Source organism: Cherax quadricarinatus, chromosome 34, assembly GCF_038502225.1.
Source record: "Cherax quadricarinatus isolate ZL_2023a chromosome 34, ASM3850222v1, whole genome shotgun sequence".
Taxonomy (NCBI): Eukaryota; Metazoa; Arthropoda; class Malacostraca; order Decapoda; family Parastacidae; genus Cherax; species Cherax quadricarinatus.
This window is the reverse complement of record NC_091325.1, coordinates 26,976,614-27,003,482: the sequence shown is the minus strand read 5'-3', so window position 1 is coordinate 27,003,482 and position 26,869 is coordinate 26,976,614. Positions and strand designations below refer to the sequence as shown.

The 26,869-nt window shown below is 45.2% G+C and overlaps 1 protein-coding gene across 1 annotated transcript in view; it reads left to right on the top strand.

Annotated features, from left to right (window-relative positions):
* The first annotated feature begins 15,445 nt into the window (after nucleotides 1-15,445).
* LOC138853599 (uncharacterized) overlaps nucleotides 15,446-26,869 on the top strand; it is a 228,908-nt gene continuing 217,484 nt past the window's right edge. Inside the window, 1 exon segment of the mRNA XM_070091262.1 lies at nucleotides 15,446-15,589. Coding sequence (XP_069947363.1) covers nucleotides 15,446-15,589 — 144 coding nt within the window.

Here is a 26,869-nt window from a genome sequence, read left to right as displayed (position 1 = left end):
CACCAAGTGCTGGACTGAGTATTTGTTTTAAGTGTTGAGGCCTTAAACCGGTGAAACCTCCTGCTGAGCCCTGTGGAAATGACATAGCAGCTTTATACACATCAGCATCCTGTAAGGTTAGATGTTCTTCGCCTGCTGCAATGTCAGGGAGGTCAATGTTGATACTGGGAACCCTGGGTGGATGTTTGTCCTTCAGAGCTTGCGCCGTGCTGACGTCCTTGGGAGCGATGGTATCCTCACTGGTTATAAGCCTCAGAGTTCCAATAGTATTTCCCACTTCTATTTTATTGCTAATTTGGGCTCTGATTTTTGAGGCCTTGGGTGTCCTGTTGTTGGCATTTGCCTAGCGGGTGTTTGTTGCCCTAGGGAGGAGACGGACGAGGTTGTCATCCTTGGGAATGCATTTATGGCCCTAATAACATGTGTTGCTAGTGACTTCTCCCTCCTTGGTGGGACAACCAAACAGGCATTGCCAAAAAGCAGCAGGTTGTGACAGGATCTGTTGTTTGAAGGAGCATCGTTGACTTTCTTCAGAAGGTCAGTGAATATGCTAGCAGCTTGAGGGCGAGCTGCTTTGGGGATGTGTGTCAGAGTCCTGGTGGATGTTAATTTTATTGCAGATTTGAGGTCCTCTGTAGAGATGAAGTCACGGTAGCTGTCAGTGCTGTCTGCTGGGAGGGGTTGTTGGTTGTTCTCATTTGGAGCTCTCCTGGAGCCTAGACATCCATTGTGTGCACAGATGTTGCCAGTTGAGGGATTGAGTGCACATTCCCTGTAGCACACCCGGCAGATGCCTCGTGAACGACGGCTTTGACTCTGTCGTGAAGATTCCTGGGAACCCGCGACTACTTGTGACATTGCTGATATCGTAGGGGTGGGAGGGCGCCAGCTGCGGGGTGACGGGTGAAGGACAGAAAGGATGCATGGGGGATTAGGGTGGGGGAGTAGGGAGCGGCAGAACTTGTAATTGGTGGGACACTAAACGGCAACACTCTTGGTCAGGAAGTCAGTGGGCCTAGGCTGGGATGAGGGGAGGGATCTGGGATGGGGGGCGGAGGGAGTGACCCTGTGTGTTCGCTCAAGATGCACATCACTGACTAACTTTTCCTAATTGTTATACACTTATTGTTCCATTTAGAAAAAAAACTTCGCCATTTGGCACACTAATCACCATGCTCACACTATTAACCTAGGTGTTCTTCTGTTCAGCATCCAATGACGGTGTCGTGAGCGGCCACTTCCTCCCCCAACCCCCGACCCCGGCCGGACACAGAGGTAAACAAAACCTCCTCCACACCACTGCTGGCAGAATTCCCCTCACTACCGCTACTCCCCAAATCCCAACATGCACACTGCACTTTCACTGATACAGAAGCAACGGTCTGATGCAGGGGATTGTCACAACTCTGTAATCTCAGGTGGATACTCACCATGATGTCTGCCAAAATTGGCCCATGTAAACCATGTTGGTTCTAGGCTTACACACAGAATGTATGGAACACCACAAACTGGCTCCTTTCCTCCACGCCAGCAAGCGTGTATATATATATATATATATATATATATATATATATATATATATATATATATATATATATATATATATATATATATATATATATATATATATATGTCGTGCCGAATAGGCAGAACTCGCCATCTTGGCTTAAATAGCAACGCTTATCTTGCCGTATAGGACAAGTGAAAATTTGTGTATGCAATAATTTCGCCAAAATCATTCTGAACCTAACGAAAAAAATATATTTCACTGTGTTTGTTTAGTATTAAATTATTGTAAAGAAATTATAAATTTTTACATCAACATTAATGAAAAAAATATGTCTTTAAACGTATAAGAGAAAATTTTAGAAAGTACTTAATTTTAAATGAGTTCTTGCTAATTGACCAGTTTTACATATTCGGCACGACATATATATATATATATATATATCGTGAGTATCGACCGGAGATCACAGAGTTGTGACAAACCTCTACATCGGACCATTGCTTCTGTATCAGTGAAAGTGCAGTGTGCATGTTGGGATTTGGGAAGTAGCAGTGGTGAGGGGATCCTGGCAGTGGAGTGTGGAGGAGGTTTTGTTTACATCTGATCGGCCGGGGTCGTGGGTTGGGGAAGGAAGTGGCCGCCCTTGACATGGTCATTGGATGGTGAACAGAACACATCGGTTAATAGTGTGAGCATGGTGATTAGTGTGCCAAATGGCGAGGGTTTTTTTCTAAATGGAACAATAAGTGTATAACAATTAGCAAAAGTTAGTCAGTGATGTGCGTCTTGAGCGAACACACAGGGCCACTCCCTCCCCCCTCCCCCATCCCAGATCCCCTCCCCTCATCCCAGCCTAGGCCCAATGACTTCCTGACCAAGGGTGTTGCCGTTTAGTGCCCCACCAATTACAAGTTCCGCCGCTCGCTACTCCCCCACCCTCATCCCCCATGCATCCATGCTGCCCTTCACCCGTCACCCCACAGCTGGCGCCCTCCCACCCCCACGATATCAGCAATGTCACAAGTAGTCGCGGGTTCCCAGGAATCTTCACGACAGAGCCAAAGCTGTCGTTCACGAGGCATTTGCCGGGTGTGCCACAGGGAATGTGCACTCAATCCCACATCTGGCAACATCCGTGCACACAATAGAGGCCTAGGCTCCAGGAGAGCTCCAAATGAGAACAACCAACAGCCTCCCCCAGCAGACAGGGCTGACAGCTACCGTGACTTCACCTCTACAGAGGACCTCAAATCTGCAATCAAATTAACATCCACCAGGACTCTGACACACATCCCCAAAGCAGCTCGCCCTCAAGCTGCTAGCAAATTCACTGACCTTCTGAAGAAAGTCAACGATGCTCCTTCAAACAACAGATCCTGGCACAACTTGCTGCTTTTTGGCAATGCCTGTTTGGCTGTCCCACCAAGGAGGGACAAGTCACTAGCAACACATGTTATTAGGGCAATAAATGCATTCCCAAGGGATGACAACCTCGTCCGTCTCCCCCCTAGGGCGACAAACACCCGCTGGGCAAATGCCAACAACAGGACACCCGACACCTCAAAAATCAGAGCCCAAATTAGCAAAAAAATAGAAGAGGGTAATACTATTGGAGCTTTGAGACTTATAACCAGTGAGGATACCATCGCTCCCAAGGACGTCAGCACGGCGCAAGCTCTGAAGGACAAACATCCACCCAGGGTTCCCAGTATCAACATTGACCTCCCTGACATTGCAGCAGGCGAAGAACATCTAACCTTACAGGATGCTGATGTGTATAAAGCTGCTATGTCATTTCCACAGGGTTCAGCAGGAGGTTTCACCGGTTTAAGGCCTCAACACTTAAAACAAATACTCAGTCCAGCACTTGGTGACGTTTCATAGAGGCTGCTGTCTGAACTCACCAAATTTTCCAACCTGTGCCTGGCTGGCGGTGTCCCAGAGGCCATCAGACCCTTTTTCTTTGGTGCCTCATTGTGTGCCCTCCGGAAAAAGGATGGCGGAATCAGGCCCATTGCAGTGGGTAACACCCTTCGGCGCCTAGTCGCCAAGGCTGCAGTAAGAAGGGTGAGTCAAGAGGCTGCTGCAATGCTGAAACCAACTCAGCTCGGTTTCGGCGTTCAACAGGGCTGTGAAGCAGCTGCCCACGCAGCACGAGTATATATCAAAAACATGTCCTATGAAAAAGCCTTGGTCAAATTGGACTTTGCCAATGCTTTCAACTCAGTCAGAAGGGATGCTGCTCTCCAAGCAGTTTATAGAAACTTCCCTTCCCTTTATCCCTTCATAGAATCGTGTTATAGTGTGACTTCCAAACTATTGTTTGGGGACCATGAAATTGACTCGTGTGAGGGCGTGCAACAGGGGGACCCTCTCGCCCCCTTTCTATTTTGTTTGGTCATCAAGGAAGTCACGGAGGCACTCTCCAGCGAGCTCAATATCTGGTTCCTGGACGACGGTACCCTAGCTGGCACAACAGAATCTCTCCTGGAGGACATCAGTAAAATTAAAGACATGGGAGAAAGCCTGGGCCTTTCTTTAAACCCCCACCAAATGTGAAATAGTTTCTACCAATCAACAGTTGATCCAGAATATTAGTACCGTTTTACCAGGAGCACGAGCCATTGATCCAGCCAATAGCACTCTCCTCGGTGCTCCTCTTGGGTCCAATGCCATCGATCTGATCCTAGGAAAAAAAGTCTCAGACCTCCGGACGATGGAAAGCAGGATGAAAGACATTGACACACACGATGCCTTCTACCTACTCACCAGGTGCCTGTCAACCCCAAAACTTACCTATTTTCTGAGATGCTCCCCAGCCTTCAGCAGTCCAAAACTCAAGGAATATGACTCTCTCCTGAAGGCCATGCTAGAGAGTGTATTGAATCTTTCCCTTGACGATGGACAGTGGTTGCAAGCCTCACTTCCGGTCAGGCTTGGAGGGCTAGGAGTACGCAGATCCTCCCAGATTGCTCTACCAGCTTTCCTATCCTCTTCCATTGCATCAAACGAGTTGATAAGACAAATTCTTCCTGACACCCTCAGTGACTCAGCAGGAATAGAAGACCCTAGCTATGTCAGTGCCATCACCGAATGGGAGACTCTTGCTGCTCCAGCACCAAACCCTAGTGCAGCACTGGCTCACAAACAGTCAAGCTGGGATGGCCCAATTGCTGAAAAGGTGCTTGCCAACATGCTCAGGGCTGCAACATCAGATAGGGAGATTGCCCGTCTCCAGGCTGTGAGTGCACCTCACTCCGGGGACTTCCTCCAAACAGTTCCCATATCGGCAATGGGAACGCGACTCGACCCTAAGACCCTCCGTATTGCAGTGGCTCTGCGCCTTGCTGCCCCAATTCACACAGAATATATGTGTATTTGCGGCGAAGTGCAAGCAGACCAATACGGTCTACATGGTCTTAACTGTTCCAAAACCAAGGGCTGGCATGCAAGACACAATGAGGTCAACGACATCATTAAGAGAACCCTTGCTACAGCTGGATGCCCTGCCGAGAGGGAGCCACGATCACTTGCAGCAAACAATACCCACAACCCAGCAAACCGCCCCGACGGGATCACCATCTATCCTTGGAAGAATGGCAAGCTCTTAGCATGGGACTATACCTGTGTGTCCACACTGGCTCACACCTATATCCATCACAGTGTGGGGCGACAGGGAGGAGCTGCTGACCACAGGGAGGAGTACAAGATCAGCAAGTACAGGGACATTAGCCAACAGTATCAATTTGTCCCAGTGGGATCAGAGACCTTGGGATCATGGGGAAAAAATGCCACACGTTTCCTTAAAGAATTGGGTTCCAGACTCATCGACACCACCAGGGACCCAAGGGCAGCCACTTTCATGTTCCAGCGCCTCAGCGTCGCCATCCAGAGGGGAAATGCTTGCTGCATACTTGGTTCACGTCCAGCCTCGGAGGAGCTGGAGGAAATTCATCATCTTTGATACATTGTGCCATTGTATTCATGTTTATGTTTTTTTCTGTAAATGTATTTTGTTTATATATATATATATATATTATATGTCGTGCCGAATAGGCAGAACTTGCGATCTTGGCTTAAATAGCAACACTCATCTTGCCATATAGGACAAGCGAAAATTTGTGTATGCAATAATTTCGCCAAAATCACTATGAACCTAACGAAAAAAATATATTTCACTGTGTTTGTTTAGTATTAAATTACTGTAAACAAATCTAAAATATATTTAGTTGGGTTATGCTAAAATGAATTGTTCTTGTTATAATAAGGTTAGGTAAGTTTTCTAAGATTCTTTTGGTGCAAAATTAAAAATTTTTACATTAACATTAATGAAAAAAATACATCTTTAAACGTACAAGAGAAAATTTCGGAAATGACTTAATTTTAAATGAGTTCTTGCTAATTGACCAGTTTTACATATTCGGCACGCCATATATATATATATATATATATATATATATATATATATATATATATATATATATATATATATATATATATATATATATATATATATAATATATATATAGATATATATATATATATATATATATATATATATATATATATATATATATATATATATATATATATATATATATATATATATACAGGTAGTAGGTTGGTAGACAGCAACCACCCAGGAAGGTACTAATATTCTGCCAAGTGAGTGGAAAACGAAAGCCTGTAATTGTTTTACATGATGGTAGGATTGCTGGTGTCTTTTGTCTGTCTCATAAATATGCAAGATTACAGGTACGTCTTGCTGCTTATACTGACACTTACGTCACACTAAACATACATGTACACGTTTATTTGTACACACTCATCTGAGTTTTCTTTGATTTTATCTTAGTTCTTGCTCTAATTACTTTTCCTTTTATATCCATGGGGAAGTGGAATAAGAATCTTTCCTCCATAAGCCATGCGTGTTGTAAAAGTCAACTAAAATGCCGGGAACAATGGGCTAGTAACCCCTTTTCCTGTAAAAATTATTAAAAGAATAAGAAGAAGAAAATTGTCAAAGTGGGAAGTCTGAATGTGCGTGGATGTTGTGCGAATGATAAGAAAGAGATGATTGTGGATGTTATGAATGAGAAGAAGCTGGATATTCTGGCTTTAAGTGAAACAAAGCTGAAGGGGGTGGGTGAGTTTCAGTGAAGAGGAATTTATGGGATTAGGTCAGGGGTTTCTAATAGAGTTAGAGCTAAAGAAGGAGTAGCAATAATGTTGATGGATAAGCTATGGCAGGAGAAGAGGGACTATAAATGTATTAATTCAAGGATGATGTGGAGTAAAATAAAGGTTGGATGTGAGAAGTGCGTTATTGTAAGCGTTTATGCACCTGGGAAAGAGAGAAGTATAGAGGAGAGAGAGAAATTTTGGGAAATGTTGAGTAATTGCATGGGGAGTTTTGAACCAAGTGTGAGAGTACTTGTGGTTGGGGATTTTAATGCTAAAGTGAGAAAAAATGTTGTGGAGGGAGTAGTAGGTAAATTTGGGGTGCCAGGGGTAAATGAAAATGGGGAGTCTTTAATTGAGCTACGTGTAGAAAGAGGTTTGGTAATAAGTAATACATATTTTATGAAGAAGAGGATAAATAAATATACAAGGTATGATGTAGCACGTAATGAAAGTAGTTTGTTAGATTATGTATTGGTGGATAAAAGGTTGATGGGTAGCCTCCAGGATGTACACATTTATAGAGGGGCAACTGATATATCGGATCATTATTTAGTTCTAGCTACAGTTAGAGTAAGAGGTAGATGGGATGAGAGGAAAATGGCAACAACAAGCAAGAGGGAGGTGAAAGTGTATAAACTAAGGGAGGAAGAAGTTCGGGTGAAATATAAGCAACTATTGGCAGAAAGGTGGGCTGATGCAGGTATGAGTAGTGGGGAGGGGGGGTTGAAGAGGGTTGGAATAGTTTTAAAAATGCAGTATTAGAATGTGGGGAAGAAGTTTGTGGTTATAGGAGGGTGGGGGCAGGAGGAAAGAGGAGTGATTGGTGGAATGATGAAGTAAAAGGTGTGATAAAAGAGAAAAAGGTAGCTTATGAGAGGTTTTTACAAAGCAGAAGTGTTATAAGAAGAGTAGAATATATGGAGAGTAAAAGAAAGGTGAAGAGAGTGGTGAGAGAGTGCAAAAGGAGAGTGGATGATAGAGTGGGAGAGGTACTGTCAAGGAATTTTAATGAAAATAAGAAAAAATTTTGGAGTTAAACAAATTAAGAAAGCCAAGGGAACAAATGGATTTATCATTTAAAAACAGAGAAGGGGAGTTAGTAGATGGGGAGAGGGAGGTTTTGGGTAGATGGCGAGAATATTTTGAGGAACTTTTAAATGTCGACGAAGAAAGTGAGGCGGTAATTTCATGCACTGGCCAGGGAGGTATATTATCTTTTAGGAGTGAAGAGCAGGATGTGAGTGTGGGGGGGGATACGTGAGGCATTACATAGAATGAAAGGGGGTAAAGCAGCTGGAACTGATGGGATCATGACAGAAATGCTAAAAGCAGGGGGGATAGTGTGTTGGAGTGGTTGGTATTTTTGTTTAATAAATGTATGAAAGAGGGGAAGGCACCTAGGGATTGGCGGAGAGTGTGTATAGTCCCTTTATATAAAGGGAAGGGGGACAAAAGAGATTGTAAAAATTATAGAGGAATAAGTTTACTGAGTATACCAGGAAAAGTGTACGGTAGGGTTATTATTGAAAGAATTAGAGGTGAGACAGAATGTAGAATTGCGGATGAGCAAGGAGGTTTTAGAGTGGGTAGGGGATGTGTAGATCAAGTGTTTACATTGAAGCATATATGTGAGCAGTATTTAGATAAAGATAGGGAAGTTTTTATTGCATTTATGGATTTAGAAAAGGCATATGATAGAGTGGATAGGGGAGCAATGTGGCAGATGTTGCAAGTATATGGAATACGTGGTAAGTTACTAAATGCTGTAAAGAGTTTTTATGAGGATAGTGAGGCTCAGGTTAGGGTGTGTAGAAGAGAGGGAGACTACTTCCCGGTAAAAGTAGGTTTTAGACAGGGATGTGTAATGTCACCATGGTTGTTTAATATATTTATAGATGGGGTTGTAAAAGAAGTAAATGCTAGGGTGTTCGGGAGAGGGGTGGGATTAAATTATGGGGAATCAAATTCAAAATGGGAATTGACACAGTTACTTTTCGCTGATGATACTGTGCTTGTGGGAGATTCTAAAGAAAAATTGCAAAGGTTAGTGGACGAATTTGGGAATGTGTGTAAAGGTAGATAGTTGAAAGTGAACATAGAAAAGAGTAAGGTGATGAGAGTATCAAATGATTTAGATAAAGAAAAATTGGGTATCAAATTGGGGAGGAGTATGAAAGAAGTGAATGTTTTCAGATATTTGGGAGTTGACGTGTCAGCAGATGGATTTATGAAGGATGAGGTTAATCATAGAATTGATGAAGGAAAAAAGGTGAGTGGTGCATTGAGGTATATGTGGTGACAAAAAATGTTATCTATGGAGGCAAAGAAGGGAATGTATGAAAGTATAGTAGTACCAACACTCTTATATGGGTGTGAAGCTTGGGTTGTAAATGCTGCAGCAAGGAGGCAGTTGGAGGCAGTGGAGATGTCCTGTCTAAGAGCAATGTGTGGTGTAAATATTATGCAGAAAATTCGGAGTGTGGAAATTAGGAGAAGGTGTGGAGTTAATAAAAGTATTAGTCAAAGGGCTGAAGAGGGTTCGTTGAGGTGGTTTGGTCATTTAGAGAGAATGGATCAAAGTAGAATGACATGGAGAGTGTATAAATCTGTAGGGGAAGGAAGGCGGGGTAGGGGTCGTCCTCGAAAAGGTTGGAGGGAGGGGGTAAAGGAGGTTTTGTGGGCGAGGGGTTTGGACTTCCAGCAAGCGTGCGTGAGCGTGTTAGATAGGAGTGAATGAAGACAAATGGTATTTGGGACCTGACGAGCTGTTGGAGTGTGAGCAGGGTAATATTTAGTGAAGAGATTCAGGGAAACCAGTTATTTTATATAACCGGACTTGAGTCCTGGAAATGGGAAGTACAATGCCTGCACTCTAAAGGAGGGGTTTGGGATATTGGCAGTTTGGAGAGATATATTGTGTATTTTTATACGTATATACTTATAAGCTGTTGTATTCTGAGCACCTCCGCAAAAACAGTGATTATGTGTGAGTGAGGTGAAAGTGTTGAATGATGATGAAAGTATTTTCTTTTGGGGGATTTTCTTTCTCTTTGGGTCACCCTGCCTCGGTGGGAGACGGCCGACTTGTTGAAAGAAAGAAAGAAGAAATATATATCGTGCCGAATAGGTAAAACTTGCTATTTGGTTTAAATAGCAACACTCTTCTTGCCAAATAAGGCAAGCGAAAATTTGTGAAAGCAATAATTTCCCAAGAATCATTCTAAACCTACCAAAAAAATATTTCATTGCGTTTAGTATTAATTAAATTATATAAAATGCATGTAGATGGATCAGGCTAAATTAAATTGTGCTTGTTATAATAAGGTTAGATAAGTTTACTACGGTTCTTTTGGTGCAAAATCATTAATTTTTATAATAGCATAAATTAAAAAAATATATCATTAGGCGTATAAGAGAAAATTTTAGAAAGGACTTAATTTTAAATGAGTTCTTGCTAATTGACCAGTTTTACATATTCGGCATGACATATATTACTATTTTTATTTTTTTATTAACACATCGGCCGTTTCCCACCAAGGCAGGGTGGCCTGAAAAAGAAAAACTTTCACCATCATCCACTCCACAGCTGTACAAGAACTTTTCTCTGGTCTCTTCCCTTTTGTTTCAGCTGGATATAGTAAGGAATCAATGCTCCTGTTTGGAGAGCATGAAATCTCATCATCAGAGGGTATCCAGCAAGGGGATCAGGGGATCCTCTTGCACCATTTCTCTTCTGTATAGCGGTTAGAGAAATCACAGTCAGACTGACCAGTAAGCTAAACATCTGGTTCCTGGATGATGGCACACTAGCAGGTACAAAGTAGTCCCTCTTAGGTGATCTTACACAGATGATGACACGGGGACACAAAGTGGGTCTCATCCTGAATCCATCCGAATGTGAAATCATCTCAGTCAATCAACAAGTAATAGATGCAGTGAGATCCAAACTACCAGGATCGTGCGTCTTGCTTGGAGCTCCTCAGGGAAGTGATGCCATTTACACAATTCTCAGGAAGAAATTGGAAGAGTTGAGGAGAATGGAACAACAAATATGCAGTCTTGACACCCAACTTTAACTATGTTCAGACATAGTTAAAGTTCTCTGTTCTCCTGGAGTATTGGTGTTGCGAAATGCATTTGTGGAGTTTTCTTAATGTTTCACCAGTGCAAATTTTAAATTAACTGTTACGGAACTGTATAGACTTCTGCGGTATTATAAGTATATACAATTACATTCAACATCGTAAGTTGAGATTCTGTCTGATGTTTTTGAATGTAATAAAGACAGCGGTGGCTAACATTAGTTTGCAGTTGTAGTTGATAGATGTGTTTTGCAAAAGAGTTGTTGGGGTGAAATACACTTCTCTTGTTAGTAATGTCAGGTCCGAGTGAGTGCATAATAATGTGAACACGCCATCAATAATCTCTGATTCAATGTCGAGAGAAGTGGGATTTAGAGAAAATATTCGTTACCACGGATACAAGGATCTCTTAGGGAAATAACTATGACAACACAGTGTTTTAATTTGGTGTCATAGTGTGAATAATAGTGGAGAAGATCGTGTTAGTTGGTACATTTACGATAGCCTTTAAATTAACATTCACTGTCAGATTACAGAGAAAAATCAAGGCAAGAGTGACTGGTTGTCCCCTCGAGTGCAAACTGAATAGATAGTTCGACTTGACTAAGCACTAGCACTGGAAGTCAGACATCAAATCCCTGAGAATTATAAACATGTCGCTCCTTTAGCATGTAAGGGCAGCACGTAACGGAGAACTCGAATGTCTAGTGGAAGAGTCTTCGAAGGAGAAGCAACTGACACCGAAGAAGACTCCAGTGAAGTTTATGAAGTCTTGGGCAGGAACAGATAGATTGAGGGAGTCATCAGTTTTCTGGTGCAGAAGATCGAAAGCTTGTGAACTGGTTACCTCGGGAAGAGAGTAACCATTTGCAAGTCATGGAAGCTGTTAAGGATGTCTCCAGAATGTTTAGGAAGTGTGAGCGATGGTTTTCCAGCATACTGAGGGCGACAGGATCTCCAAATCAAAAAACTATCCATATTCTGTGTGAAGCTTTTTGTTGTATTAATTTCCATTGATTCTAAGCATCGTCATAAGTCTCTGTTTTCCCACGTAACTAGTTTTGTCTCAGCCCATTTCATGTATAATAGATATGTTGTTATTCAGATTTTTTTTTTTTCATCCTTTTAGCCGTTGATGGCATGTGCCATTTATGTGGCAGGGACGGCTGACCGGATCTCCTTATCCACTCCCACATTAGGTGCTCCTCCGAGGGGAGCTTAATATAACCAGTTTGCTTGGTGTTCTGGTAGCGGTGAGTAAATGATACGTCTTCGGAGACTTCTTACTTTATTGTTAAGTCGTGGTGGGTACACAGGCTTGTGTGTTGTCCCCATGGCCCGGGAGGGACCATGCCCACGAGAGAGCTACTAGGCCTTCTGTCTTGCTGCCAGGCCGCTGTGTGAGTGAGAGTGTGGGACCAGCTTCCCACAGACTTGGACAGGCCCAGAGGGCAGCACCTGAGTTGCGCAAAATATGAACTAAGCTGGCAGGCAGCATGGGCTGTCTGTGCAGACAGTACAGGCTGTCTACATACGCTCGGCCACCTACCTCGCGTTGTCCCGATGCGACAATACTGGGGGTAAAAAAAACTTGGTCACTCTCTCATAGGAACAGGGCACAGAACACAAAATAAAAACATATATATACATATGGACATGGAAAAAAAAAACTTCCTACAGGGAGGGAAGAAAAAAGCATGTGGGGCGTGCTAAACATCATGGTCATAGGCAGTGAGCGTCGATGGGCATCACTGCATGCCTTCCTACATCTGGACAGATACTGCAACACAGAAGACATCACTGTGGCTGAGCTGTGACGTAACAGGGTACGGTCTTGAAGCAGTCATCGTAGGAATCGCTGCAGGTTTTCACTCAACCTGGGGCACGACATGCTGGTGCCCTCGAGTGAGGTGTCGACAAAACTCGGCAACTGGGCAGGACTTCTGGCAAGCGACTCAGGAGGACACTTCTCGACTGGTATTCTCACTGGGCTGTCACTGCTGGAGAGCGTGGAGCAAGTTGCGGAGCGAGTCGTGGCAGAGACAACTGGGCGAAACATCTGGGAGTCACAACATCATACATCAGACTGCAGTGAGCAAGCTAGCGGTCAGAGTGACATCTTTGTGCAGGAGCTCACTGAAGCTTGTGACATGAGGCTGACACAGCGCCTGCCGACAGGGCTAACTGCGGCTTGATGAGTGTCATTCTCTCGGCAGTTGGAGTTATAACAGAGGTTAGTCTAAGCATCCCAAGACTTGTTTCTCTACATATAACTGCACTCTGAAGGTCTGGAGGTGAAGTGAAACAAATCTCGATGGGAATCGTAGCAGGTACGATTCTGCAGAACATCTATGAGCGACGAGCGTAAGAGCTTTCTGTACAAGGGGACTTGGGCTCAGAACTGACTGATAACAGCTGTCAAATGCACTGATCACATCAGGTGATTTAGCACAGTGGTGCTACTCAGGTCTGGCTCAGACCTCACTGGACACAAGGAAACTACACACACCCGTGGTACATGCGGTACAACATGTCTTAAACTAGCAAATGATGCTTTTCTGTGTACAAAACTGACACTAAACTATATACTAACATGTGAGAACACTGACTGAGAGGAATTATTTAACACACGACATATATCTTCTCTCAATCTTCTCGACAATACTGAAATAATTACTAGAAACACACGATGTGACATCATGTGATGTCGCGAGGTGACTGTCAGCAGCACTGTGATGTCAGCAGACATCTCGAGGTGACAGGCAGACAATGTGACGTCGGGCAGCATCGTCGGTGACGTCAATGTGATGCCGGCAGCAGACCACAGCATGTGGCCTGGGACATCTGGTAACTCACGTGGCTTGTAGATCCACGTGACATCGTCCACACCCCATGTGGCATCGGGATCCACGTGGTGTCGTGATCTACGTGACATGCTGATCTACGTGGCTTCTCTACGTGGCTTCGAGTGGCCTCGGACACTCGGATACACAGCTCTGGCAATAAATCACACGAAAAACAGCAGAAAACACAGCAGAGGGAGTGGGCAGTGGTGAGTGTATGGTAGACGGGTGAGCATGAGTAGGGCGAGCATGGGCAAGGTGAGGAACGGCCACTTCCTCCTCCTCCTCCCCCACCCACAAACACGTGGAGAAGCTCACACTGGACGCAGAAATAACCACAAAACTCACCTCTGACTTGCTGAAACAGCTGTACTGAGCTGAACAACAACAACAACATACAAGTGACACTGAACACGTGACTTGAGAAACAGCGTGGGACGCTGTAGCGTGAGGTCACTGGGACGCCACTTACAATTCTCGAAGAAATTCGGCAATTTCGGCTAGATCCTGCTTGTACCTGTGTCTGGATGCTCAAACGTGCAGACATGACGTCAGGATAACTCAGAGAGACGGATGCTTCTTGTATAGGGTGATAAAGTGAAGATGACTTCATACCTTTCTTCCTCTCTCTGGGCAAACACAACTGCTGCGATCACAGCTTCCCACCATTTATAACCAATTTGTTTGGTGTTCTGGTAGCAGGGAGTAAATGATACGTCTTCGAAGGCTTCTTACTTTATTGTTAAGTCGTGGTGGGTACACAGGCTTGTGTGTTGTGCCCATGGCCCAGGAGGGGCCATGCCCACGAGAGAGCTACTAGGCCTTCTGTCTTGCTGCCAGGCCGCTGTGTGAGTGAGAGTGTGGGACCAGCTTCCCACAGACTTGGACAGGCCCAGAGGGCAGCACCTGAGTGGCGCAAAATATGAACTAAGCTGACAGACAGTATGGGCTGTCTGTGCAGACAGTACAGGCTGTCTACATTAATGGCCAAGGTCAACCCTTCCCCCGCCCCATGCATGTGTTAGTTGGACATGAGGCTAAAAATGGCCAACAGCCACCTTATCATTATACTACTAACCTAGTGGGGCTGAATGGCTCTACGGCCACCCCACTGGTTGTGCATCCTCCACTGCAGGATGGATCCCTCTAAGTCTAAGGCCTTAATGGTGTATAATTCAATCTTCGACGCACCAATTCTTTGTTCTTTATTTAGGATATGATATGATTTTGGGGATATTGCACCCCTCCAAGTGATAATGACGGCACCAAGTACTATCCCACCAGGATCAATGGGCCTGGCCTCTGCATCTCATTGGCTCCCAGCATTGTCCTGCGTGTTACCTAACTGCATCTGCTGGGTTGCCCATCTGCTAGCCCAGTTTCAGATAGGTCTTGTATCGTAGTACATGGTTTTCTGGTGATATTGGTCAGTCATAGATGCTGCTCCGGAGTCGCTGGCAATTTTATATCTAATACATAGGCCTTCTTGTTTCCAATATCGCAAAATAGCAAATCAAGCTTACATGTACCACCCGCCGTAGGTATATGCGGCTCTGTAATTTCTGCGTGCTTCTTTGCTATGCAATCTGCAGCAATTGCATCTACCTCATCATGTCGTCTAACTCTTTGTCCATGTATACGTGGACACACTTGGAGCAAGTGCCCCAGAGATTCTCTCTGCAAACACCCATCACAGGTTGTGTATCGTCATATGTCTCTGTTTTCCCACATAACTAGTTTTGCCTCAGCCCATTTCATGTACTAGAGATATGTTGTTAATCAGAATTAGTTTACCCTTGTTGCTCATTCTAGTTACCATGGTTTGCAGAATGACAATCAAACTAGAGGACATGCTGACGGTGGTCAAGGCCCCGGCCCAGGCACTTGACCTCTTCCGTACCAAGATCAGAACAAAAGAAGACTTTGACAAGGCGTTTGAGAAGGTCCCAGAATATAAAATACGTCCGGAGAAGGTAAGAGAGAGAGTGTGTGTGTGTGAGACACTGAAAGAGAGTGTGAGAGTGAGAGTGTAAGTGAGAGGGAGAGAGAGAGAGAGAGAGAGAGAGAGAGAGAGATCAAGGTGTCTCATTAAAACAACATTTTTCCATCTAGATGCCTTGACAGTTGCCTCCCACAGAGGCTCACATTGGCCACTGCTTAGATTTGTGGGTCGGTACATCAGGCCTAATGTTAGCTTTGCAAGTAATTCAGAACTAGCAACGACAGACATATAATACTGAAAAATTTATTATTTAAATACGCATCTCCTAGATTGAAACGTTCATCAGGAGATTGAAACGTTCATCAGGGGATTGAAACGCTAATCAGTACATTGAAACGTTCATCAGGAGATTGAAACGTTCATCAGGAGGTTCAAACGTTCATCAGGAGATTGAAACGCTAATCAGTACATTGAAACGTTCATCAGGAGATTGAAACGTTCATCAGGAGGTTCAAACGTTCATCAGGAGATTGAAACGTTTATCAAGAGATTGAAACGTTCATCGGGAGATTGAAACGTTTATCAGAAAATTGAAACGTTCATCAAGAGATTGAAACGTTTATCAGGAGATTGAAACGTTCATCAGGAGATTGAAACGTTCATAAGGAGAATGAAACGTTCACAAGGAAATTGAAACGTTCATCAGAAGATTGAAGCGTTCATCAGAAGATTGAAACGTTCATCACGAAATTGAAACGTTCATCGGGAGATTTAAACGTTCGTCTAGAGATTGAAACGTTCATCAGGAGATTGAAACACTCATCAGGAGATTAAAACGTTCATGAGGACATTGAAACGTTCATCAGGAGATTGAAACGCTCATCAGGAGATTAAAACGTTTATCAGAAGGTTTAAACGTTCATCAGGAGATTGAAACGTTCATCAGGAGATTGAAATGTTCATTAGGAGATTGAAACGTTCATCAGGAGATTGAAACGCTAATCAGTACATTGAAACGTTCATGAGGACATTGAAATGTTCATTAGGAGATTGAAACGTTCATCAGGAGATTGAAACGTTCATGAGGACATTGAAATGTTCATTAGGAGATTGAAACGTTCATGAGGACATTGAAATGTTCATTAGGAGATTGAAACGTTCATCAGGAGATTGAAACGTTCATGAGGACATTGAAATGTTCATTAGGAGATTAAAACGTTCATCAGGAGATTGAAACGTTCATGAGGACATTGAAATGTTCATTAGGAGATTGAAACGTTCATCAGGAGATTAAAACGTTCATCAGGAGATTGAAACGTTCATCAGGAAATTGAAACGTTCATCAGGAGATTAAAACGTTCATCAGGAGATTGAAACGTTCATCAGGAAATTGAAACGTTCATCAGGAGATTTCAACGTTCATCTGGAGATCGAAACGTTCATCAGGACACTGAAACGTTCATCAGGAGATTGAAACGTTCATCAGGAGATTAAAACGTTCATCAGGAGATTGAAACGTTCATCAGGAAATTGAAACGTTCATCAGGAGATTTCAACGTTCATCTGGAGATCGAAACGTTCATCAGGACACTGAAACGTTCATCAGGAGATTGAAACGTTCATCAGGAGATTAAAACGTTCATCAGAAGACTCAAACGTTTATCAGAAGATTGATACGTTCATCAGGAGATTAAAACGTTCATCAGGAGATTAAAACGTTCATCAGGAAATTGAAACGTTCATCAGGAGATTTAAACGTTCGTCTGGGGATTGAAACGTTCATCAGGAGATTGAAACGTTCATCAGGAGATTGAAATGTTCATCAGGAGATTGAAACGTTCATCAGGAGATTAAAACGTTCATCAGATGGTTGAAACGTTTATCAGAAGATTGAAACGTTCATCAGGAGATTGAAACGTTCATCAGAAGGTTGAAACGTTTATCAGAAGATTGAAACGTTCATCAGGAGATTGAAACGTTCATCAGAAGGTTGAAACGTTTGTCAGAAGATTGAAACGTTCATCAGGAGATTTAAACACTCATCAGGAGATTAAAACGTTCATCAGAAGGTTGAAACGTTCATCAGGAGATTGAAACGCTCATCAGGAGATTGAAACGTTCATCAGGAGATTGAAACGTTCATCAGATTAAAACGTTCATCAGAAGATTGAAACGTTCATGAGATTGAAACGTTCATCAGAAGGTTGAAATGTTCATCAGGAGATTTAAACGTTCATCTGGAGATTGAAACGTTTGTCAGATTAAAACGTTAATCAGAAGGTTGAAACGTTCATCAGATTAAAACATTCATTAGGAGATTGAAACGTTCATCGGGAGATTAAAACGTTCATCATGAGATTAAAACCTTCATTAGGAGACTGAAACGTTCATTAGGAGATTGAAACGTTCATCAGAAGATTAAAACATTCATCAGAAGATTAAAACGTTCATCAGGAGATTGAAACGTTCATCTGGAGATTAAAACGTCCATCAGGAAATTAAAACGTTCATAATGAGATTGAAACGTTCATCACGAGATTGAAACGCTCATCAGGAGATTGAAACGTTCATCAGCAGACTGAAAAAATCTCCTGATAAACGAAACGTGTCAAAGTAAGTTTCCTAACATCACAAATGTTGCTAAATTATTAGATACAATGTTGTTCCTCCATGATTAGTTGAACTTTCTCATAATGTATCTTGCAACTGTTATTGCTGGTGTCTGCCATTATCATTAATTCTGTACTATTACTGCTACTACTATTACTACTACTACTAGTGCTACTACTATTACTTCTACTACTACTATTACTACTACTACTACTATTACTACTACTACTATTACTACTACTACTATTACTACTACTACTACTACTGTTACTACTACTACTAATGCTCTTACTACTACTATTACTATTAATGCTCTTATTACTACTAATAATGCTCTTACTACTACTGCTGCTATTGCTACTACTACTACTAATGTTTTTACTATTACTGCTTCTACTACTACTATTAATGCTCTTGCTATTACTGCTACTGCTACTACTACTATTAATGTTCTTGCTATTACTGCTACTACTACTATTACTATTGCTGCTACTACTACTATTACTATTACTGCTACTACTACTATTGCTACTACTGCTACTACGAATACTTTTACTATTATTGCTACTACTACTATTGCTCTTACTATTACTACTACTACTGCTACTAATGCTCTTACTATTATTACTACTACCACCACTAATGCTCTTACTATTGCTGCTACTACTACTATTGCTATTACTGCTACTACTATTATTGCTACTACTACTACTATTACTATTACTGCTACTACTACTATTACTATTGCTGCTACTACTACTATTACTATTACTGCTACTGCTACTATTACTATTACTGCTACTACTACTATTACTGTTGCTGCTACTACTACTCTTACTATTACTGCTACTTCTACTATTACTATTACTGCTACTACTATTATTACTACTACTACTACTACTAGTACTACTACTACTTCTGCTACTACAACTTTACTTCCGCTACTTCTACCTTTAGTACCACTACAACTATTACCATTTCTACCACTACTACTTTCTTCCTCTTCCCTCTTCCATTCTTCTTTTATTCTCCTGTCTTAGAAGCATAACAGAGGCACAACACTGACCGATACGTCGTCACAAGTCTCTTCTCAGAATTTCTTAAGTTCGAGTTATTCGTAAATTGTTCCGGCCACGGAATTGCAACTTTATTCTTAAGCGCAGAATAATTTGTACCCTTGTATAGTGCTTTTAGAAGTATGTTACCATGTTACAGATAGCGCCACGTCTATGGTGTTACAATATCTTTTTCTATGCACGTAATTAGTCTTAGATCGTGTATTGTTTTTCTCATGTTATTTGTATAGTAAACTCTGGTATTTAAGGACGATCATCTACAAGGAAACACTTATTAAAAATGCTATATGAAATCACTTTTAACATTTACTAACATTTGTTAAATAAACAATTAAAATTCTGAGTTTTATTTCAGTTATAATTTAAGAAATCACAAACTTACTAAAGTATTATCACAAATTTCTTTACTCTTCTTTAATCTTTGAATGGTATCAAAATCAAATAATATTAGAATTTAACTAGAGAGTATGTTAGTTACATGTTGGCATACAACAGTGATGAGACGAGTATGTTGTTACTCACCGGAGGTGAATGTCACTGCCAGCAACTACCTGACAGTGCTCTCAGCAACCACCTGACAGTGCTCTCAGCAACCACCTGACAGTGCTCTTAGCAACCACCTGACAGTGCTCTTAGCAACCACCTGACAGTGCTCTCAGCAACCACCTGACAGTGCTCTTAGCAACCACCTGACAGTGCTCTCAGCAACCACCTGACAGTGCTCTTAGCAACCACCTGACAGTGCTCTCAGCAACCACCTGACAGTGCTCTCAGCAACCACCTGACAGTGCTCTAAGAAACCATTTGACAGTGCTCTCAGCAACCACCTGACAGTGCTCTCAGCAACCACATGACAGTGCTCTTAGCAACCACCTGACAGTGCTCTCAGCAACCACCTGACAGTGGCCTCAGTAACCACCTGACAGTGCTCTCAGCAACCACCTGACAGTGCTCTTAGCAACTACCTAACAGTGCTCTTAGCAACTACCTGACAGTGCTCTCAGCAACCGCCTGACAGTGCTTTAGCAACCACCTGACAGTGTTCTCAGCAACCAATTGACAGTGCTCTCAGCAACCACCTGACAGTGCTCTCAGCAACCCCCTGACAGTGCTCTTGGAAACCACCTGACAGTGCTCTCAGCAACCACCTGACAGTGCTCTCAGCAACGACCTGACAGATCTCTCAGCAACCACCTGACAGTGCTCTCAGCAACCACCTGACAGTACTCTCAGAAACCACCTGACAGTGCTCTCAGCAACCACCTGACAGTGCTCTTAGCAACCACCTGACAGTGCTCTCAGCAACCACCTGACAGTGCTCTCAGCAACCACCTGACAGTGCTCTTAGCAACCACCTCACAGTGCTCTTAGCAACCACCTGAGACTGCTCTTAGCAACCACCTGACAGTATTCTCAGCAACCACCTGACAGTGCTCTCAGCAACCATCTGACAGTGCTCTCAGCAACCACCTGACAGTGCTCTCAGCAACTACCTCACAGTGTTCTTAGCAACCACCTGACAGTGCTCTCAGCAACCACCTGACAGTGCTCTCAGCAACCACCTGACAGTGCTCTCAGCAACCACCTGACAGTGCTCTCAGCAACCACCTGACAGTGCTCTTAGCAACCACATGACAGTGCTCTCAGCAACCACCTGACAGTGCTCTCAGCAACCACCTGACAGTGCTCTCAGCAATCACCTGACAGTGCTGTCAACAACCACCTGACAGTGCTCTCAACAACCACCTGACAGTGCTCTTAGCAACCACCTGACAGTGCTCTCAGCAACCACCTGACAGTGCACTTAGCAACCACCTGACAGTACTCTCAACAACCACCTGACAGTGCTCTCAGCAACCACCTGACAGTGCTCTCAGCAACCACCTGACAGTGCTCTCAGCAACCACCTGACAGTGGTCTTAGCAACCACCTGACAGTGCTCTCAACAACCACCTGACAGTGTTCTCAGCAACCACCTGACAGTGCTCTTAGCAACCACCTGACAGTGCTCTCAGCAACCACCTGACAGTCCTTTTAGCAACCACCTGACAGTGCTCTCAACAACCACCTGACAGTCCTCTCAACAACCACCTGACAGTGCTCTTAGCAACCACCTGACAGTGCTCTCAGCAACCACCTGACAGTGCTCTTAGCAACCACCTGACAGTGCTCTCAGCAACCACCTGACAGTGCTCTTAGCAACCACCTGACAGTGCTCCTAGCAACCACATGACAGTGCTCTCAGCAACCACCTGACAGTGCTCTCAGCAACAACCTGACAGTGCTCTCAGCAACCACCTGACAGTGCTCTTAACAACCACCTGACAGTGCTCTCAGCAACCACGTGACAGTGCTCTTAGCAACCACCTGACAGTTCTCTCAACAACCACCTGACAGTGGTCTTAGCAACCACCTGACAGTGCTCTCAGCAACCACCTGACAGTGCTCTCAGCAACCACCTGACAGTGCTCTTAGCAACCACCTGACAGTGCTCTCAGCAACCACCTGACAGTGCTTTTAGCAACCACCTGACAGTGCTCTCAGCAACCACCTGACAGTGCTCTCAACAACCACCTGACAGTGCTCTCAGCAACCACCTGTCAGTGCTCTCAGCAACCACCTCACAGTACTCTCAACAACCACCTGACGGTGCTCTCAGAAACCACCTGACAGTGCTCTCAGCAACCACCTGACAGTGCTCTTAGCAACCACCTGACAGTGCTCTCAGCAACCACCTGACAGTGCTTTTAGAAACCACCTGACAGTGCTCTCAGCAACCACCTGAGAGTGCTCTCAACAACCACCTGAGAGTGCTCTCAGCAAGCACCTGACAGTGCTCTCAGCAACCACCTGACAGTGCTCTCAACAACCACCTGACAGTGCTCTCAGAAACCACCTGACAGTGCTCTCAGCAACCACCTGACAGTGCTCTTAGCAACCACCTGACAGTGCTCTCAGCAACCACCTGACAGTGCTTTTAGCAACCACCTGACAGTGCTCTCAACAACCACCTGACAGTGCTCTCAGCAACCACCTGACAGAGCTCTCAGCAACCACCTGACAGTGCTCTTAGCAACCACCTGACAGTGCTCTCAGCAACCACCTGACAGTGCTCTTAGCAACCACCTGACAGTGCTCTCAACAACCACCTGACAGTGCTCTCAGCAACCACCTGACAGTGCTCTCAGCAACCACCTGACAGTGCTCTCAGCAACCACCTGACAGTGGTCTTAGCAACCACCTGACAGTGCTCTCAACAACCACCTGACAGTGTTCTCAGCAACCACCTGACAGTGCTCTCAGCAACCACCTGACAGTGCTCTTAGCAACCACCTGACAGTGCTCTCAGCAACCACCTGACAGTGCTTTTAGCAACCACCTGACAGTGCTCTCAACAACCACCTGACAGTGCTCTCAACAACGACCTAACAGTGCTCTCACCAACCACCTGACAGTGCGCTCAGCACCCACCTGACAGTGCTCTCAACAACCACCTGACAGTGCTCTCAAAAACCACCTGACAGTGCCCTTAGCAACCAATTGACAGTGCTCTCAGCAACCAAATGACAGTGCTCTTAGCAACCACCTGACAGTGCTCTTAGCAACCACCTGACAGTGCTCTTAGCAACCACCTGAGAGTGCTCTCAGCAATCACATGACAGTGCTCTCAACAACAACCTGACAGTGCTCTCAGCAACCACCTGACAGTGCTCTCAACAACCACCTGAGAGTGATCTCAGCAACCACCTGACAGTGATCTTAGCAGCCACCTGAGTGCTCTCAACAACCACCTGACAGTGCTCTCAACAACCACCTGCCAGTGCTCTCAACAACCACCTGACAGTGCTCTCAGCAACCACCTGACAGTGCTCTCAGCAACCATCTGACAGTGCTCTCAACAACCACCTGACAGTGCTCTCACCAACCACCTGACAGTGCTCTCAGGAACCACCTGACAGTGCTCTCAGCAACCACCTGACAGTGCTCTCACCAACCACCTGACATTGCTCTCGGAAACCACCTGACAGTGCTCTCAGCAACCCCCTGACAGTGCTCTCAGCAACCACCTGACAGTGCTCTTAGCAACCACCTGACAGTGATCTTAGCAACCACATGACAGTGCTCTCAACAACCACCTGACAGTGCTCTCAGCAACAACCTGACAGTGCTCTCAGCAACCACCTGACAGTGCTCTTAGCAACCACCTGACAGTGCTCTCGGCATCCACCTGACAGTGCTCTTAGCAACCACCTGACAGTGCTCTCAGCAACCACCTGACAGTGCTCTTAGCAACCACCTGACAGTGCTCTTAGCAACCACCTGAGAGTGCTCTTAGCAACCACCTGACAGTGCTCTAAACAACCACCTGACAATGCTCTCAGCAACCACCTGACAGTGCTCTTAGCAACAACCTGACAGTGCTCTCAACAACCACCTGACAGAGTTCTCAACAACCACCTGACAGTCCTCTTAGCAACCACCTGACAGTGCTCTCAGCAACCACCTGACAGTGCTCTCAACAACCACCTGACAGTGCTCTTAGCAACCACCTGACAGTGCTCTCAGCAACCACCTGACAGTGCTCTAAGCAACCACCTGACAGTGCTCTTAGCAACCACCTGACAGTGCTCTCAGCAACCACCTGACAGTGCTTTTAGCAACCACCTGACTGTGCTCTTAACAACCACCTAACAGTGCTCTCAGCAACCACCTGACAGTGCTCTTAGCAACCACCTGAGTGCTCTCAACAACCACCTGACAGTGCTCTCAGCAACCCCCTGACTGCTCTTAGCAACCACCTGACAGTGCTCCCAGCAACCACCTGACAGTGCTCTTAGCAGCCACCTGAGTGCTCTCAACAACCACCTGACAGTGCTCTCAGCAACCCCCTGACTGCTCTTAGCAACCACCTGACAGTGCTCCCAGCAACCACCTGACAGTGCTCTTAGCAGCCACCTGAGTGCTCTCAACAACCACCTGACAGTGCTCTCAGCAACAACCTGACAGTGCTCTCAGCAACCACCTGACAGTGGTCTTAACAACCACCTGACAGTGCTCTCGGCAACCACAAGACAGTGCTCTTAGCAACCACCTGACAGTGCTCTTAGCAACCACTGGAGAGTGCTCTCAGCAACCACCTGACAGTGCTCTCAACAACAATCAGACAGTGCTCTCAGCAACCACCTGACAGTGCTCTCAGCAACCACCTGACAGTGCTCTTAGCAACCACCTAACAGTGCTCTCAGCAACCACCTGACAGTGCTCTTAGCAACCACCTGACAGTGCTCTCAACAACCACATGACAGTGCTCTCAGCAACCACCTGACAGTGCTCTCAGCAACCACCTGACTGTGCTCTTAACAACCACCTGACAGTGCTCTCAACAACCACCTGAGAGTGATCTCAGCAACCACATGACAGTGCTCTTAGCAGCCACATGAGTGCTCTCAACAACCACCTGACAGTGCTCTCACCAACCACCTGACTGCTCTTAGCAACCACCTGACAGTGCTCTCAACAACCACCTGACAGTGCTCTCAGCAACCACCTGGCAGTGCTCTCAGCAACCACCTGACAGTGCTCTCAGCATCCACCTGACAGTGCTCTTAGCAACCACCTGACAGTGCTCTCAACAACCACCTGACAGTGTTCTCAGCAACCACCTGACAGTGCTCTCAACAACAACCTGACAGTGCTCTCAGCAACCACCTGACAGTGTTCTCAGCAACCACCTGACAGTGCTCTCAACAACCACCTGACAGTGTTCTCAGCAACCACCTGACAGTGCTCTCAACAACCACCTGACAATGCTCTCAAAAACCACCTGACAGTGCTCTTAGCAACCAATTGACAGTGCTCTCAGCAACCACCTGACAGTGCCCTTAGCAACCACCTGACAGTGCTCTTAGCAACCACCTGACATTGCTCTTAGCAACCACCTGAGAGTGCTCTCAGCAATCACATGACAGTGCTCTCAACATCCACCTGACAGTTCTCTCAGCAACCGCCTGACAGTGCTCTCAACAACCACCTGAGAGTGATCTCAGCAACCACCTGACAGTGATCTTAGCAGCCACCTGAGTGCTCTCAACAACCACCTGACAGTGCTCTCAACAACCACCTGACAGTGCTCTCAGCAACCACCTGACAGTGCTCTCAACAACCACCTGACAGAGCTCTCAGCAACCACCTGACAGTGCTCTCAGCAACCACCTGACAGTGCTTTTAGCAACCACCTGACAGTGCTCTCAACAACCACCTGACAGTGCTCTCAACAACCACCTGACAGTGCTCTCAGCAACCACCTGACAGTGCTCTCAGCAACCACCTGACAGTGCTCTTAGCAACCACCTGACAGTGCTCTCAGCAACCACCTGAGAGTGCTCTCAGCAACCATCTGACAGTGCTCTCAACAACCACCTGACAGTGGTCTCAGCAACCACCTGACAGTGCTCTCAACAACCACCTGAGAGTGATCTCAGCAACCACCTGACAGTGCTCTTAGCAGCCACCTGAGTGCTCTCAACAACCACATGACAGTGCTCTCAGCAACCACATGACAGTGCTCTCAGCAACCACCTGACAGTGCTCTCAACAACCACCTGACAGTGCTCTTAGCAACTACCTGACAGTGCTCTCAGCAACCACCTGACAGTGCTCTTAGCAACCACCTGACAGTGCTATTAGCAACCACCTGACAGTGCTCTCAGCAACCACCTGACAGTGCTCTCAGCAACCACCTGACAGTGCTCGTAGCAACCACCTGACAGTGCTCTTAGCAACTACCTGACAGTGCTCTTAGCAACTACCTGACAGTGCTCTCAGCAACCACCCGACAGTGTTCTTAGCAACCACCTGACAGTGCTCTCAGCAACCACCAGACATTGCTCCCAGAAACCACATGACAGTGCTCTCAGCAACCACCTGACAGTGCTCTCAGCAACCACCTGACAGTGCTCTCAACAACCACCTGACAGTGCTCTCACCAATCACCTGACAGTGCTCTCAGCAACCACCTGACAGTGCTCTCAGCAACCACCTGACAGTGCTCTCACCAACCACCTGACAGTGCTCTCGGAAACCACCTAACAGTGCTCTCAGCAACCCTCTGACAGTGCTCTCAGCAACCACCTGACAGTGCTCTTAGCAACCACCTGACAGTGATCTTAGCAACCACATGACAGTGCTCTCAACAACCACCTGACAGTGCTCTCAGGAACAACCTGACAATGCTCTCAGCAACCACCTGACAGTGCTCTTAACAACCACCTGACAGTGCTCTCGGCAACCACCTGACAGTGCTCTTAGCAACAACCTGACTGTGCTCTTAGCAACCACCTCAGAGTGCTCCCAGCAACCACCTGACAGTGCTCTCAACAACCACCTGACAGTGCTCTCAGCAACCACCTGACAGTGCTCTTAGCAACCACCTGACAGTGCTCTCAACAACCACCTGACAGAGTTCTCAACAACCACCTGACAGTGCTCTTAGCAACCACCTGACAGTGCTCTCAGCAACCACCTGACAGTGCTCTCAACAACCACCTGACAGTGCTCTTAGCAACCACCTGACAGTGCTCTCAGCAACCACCTGACAGTGCTCTCAGCAACCCCCTGACAGTGCT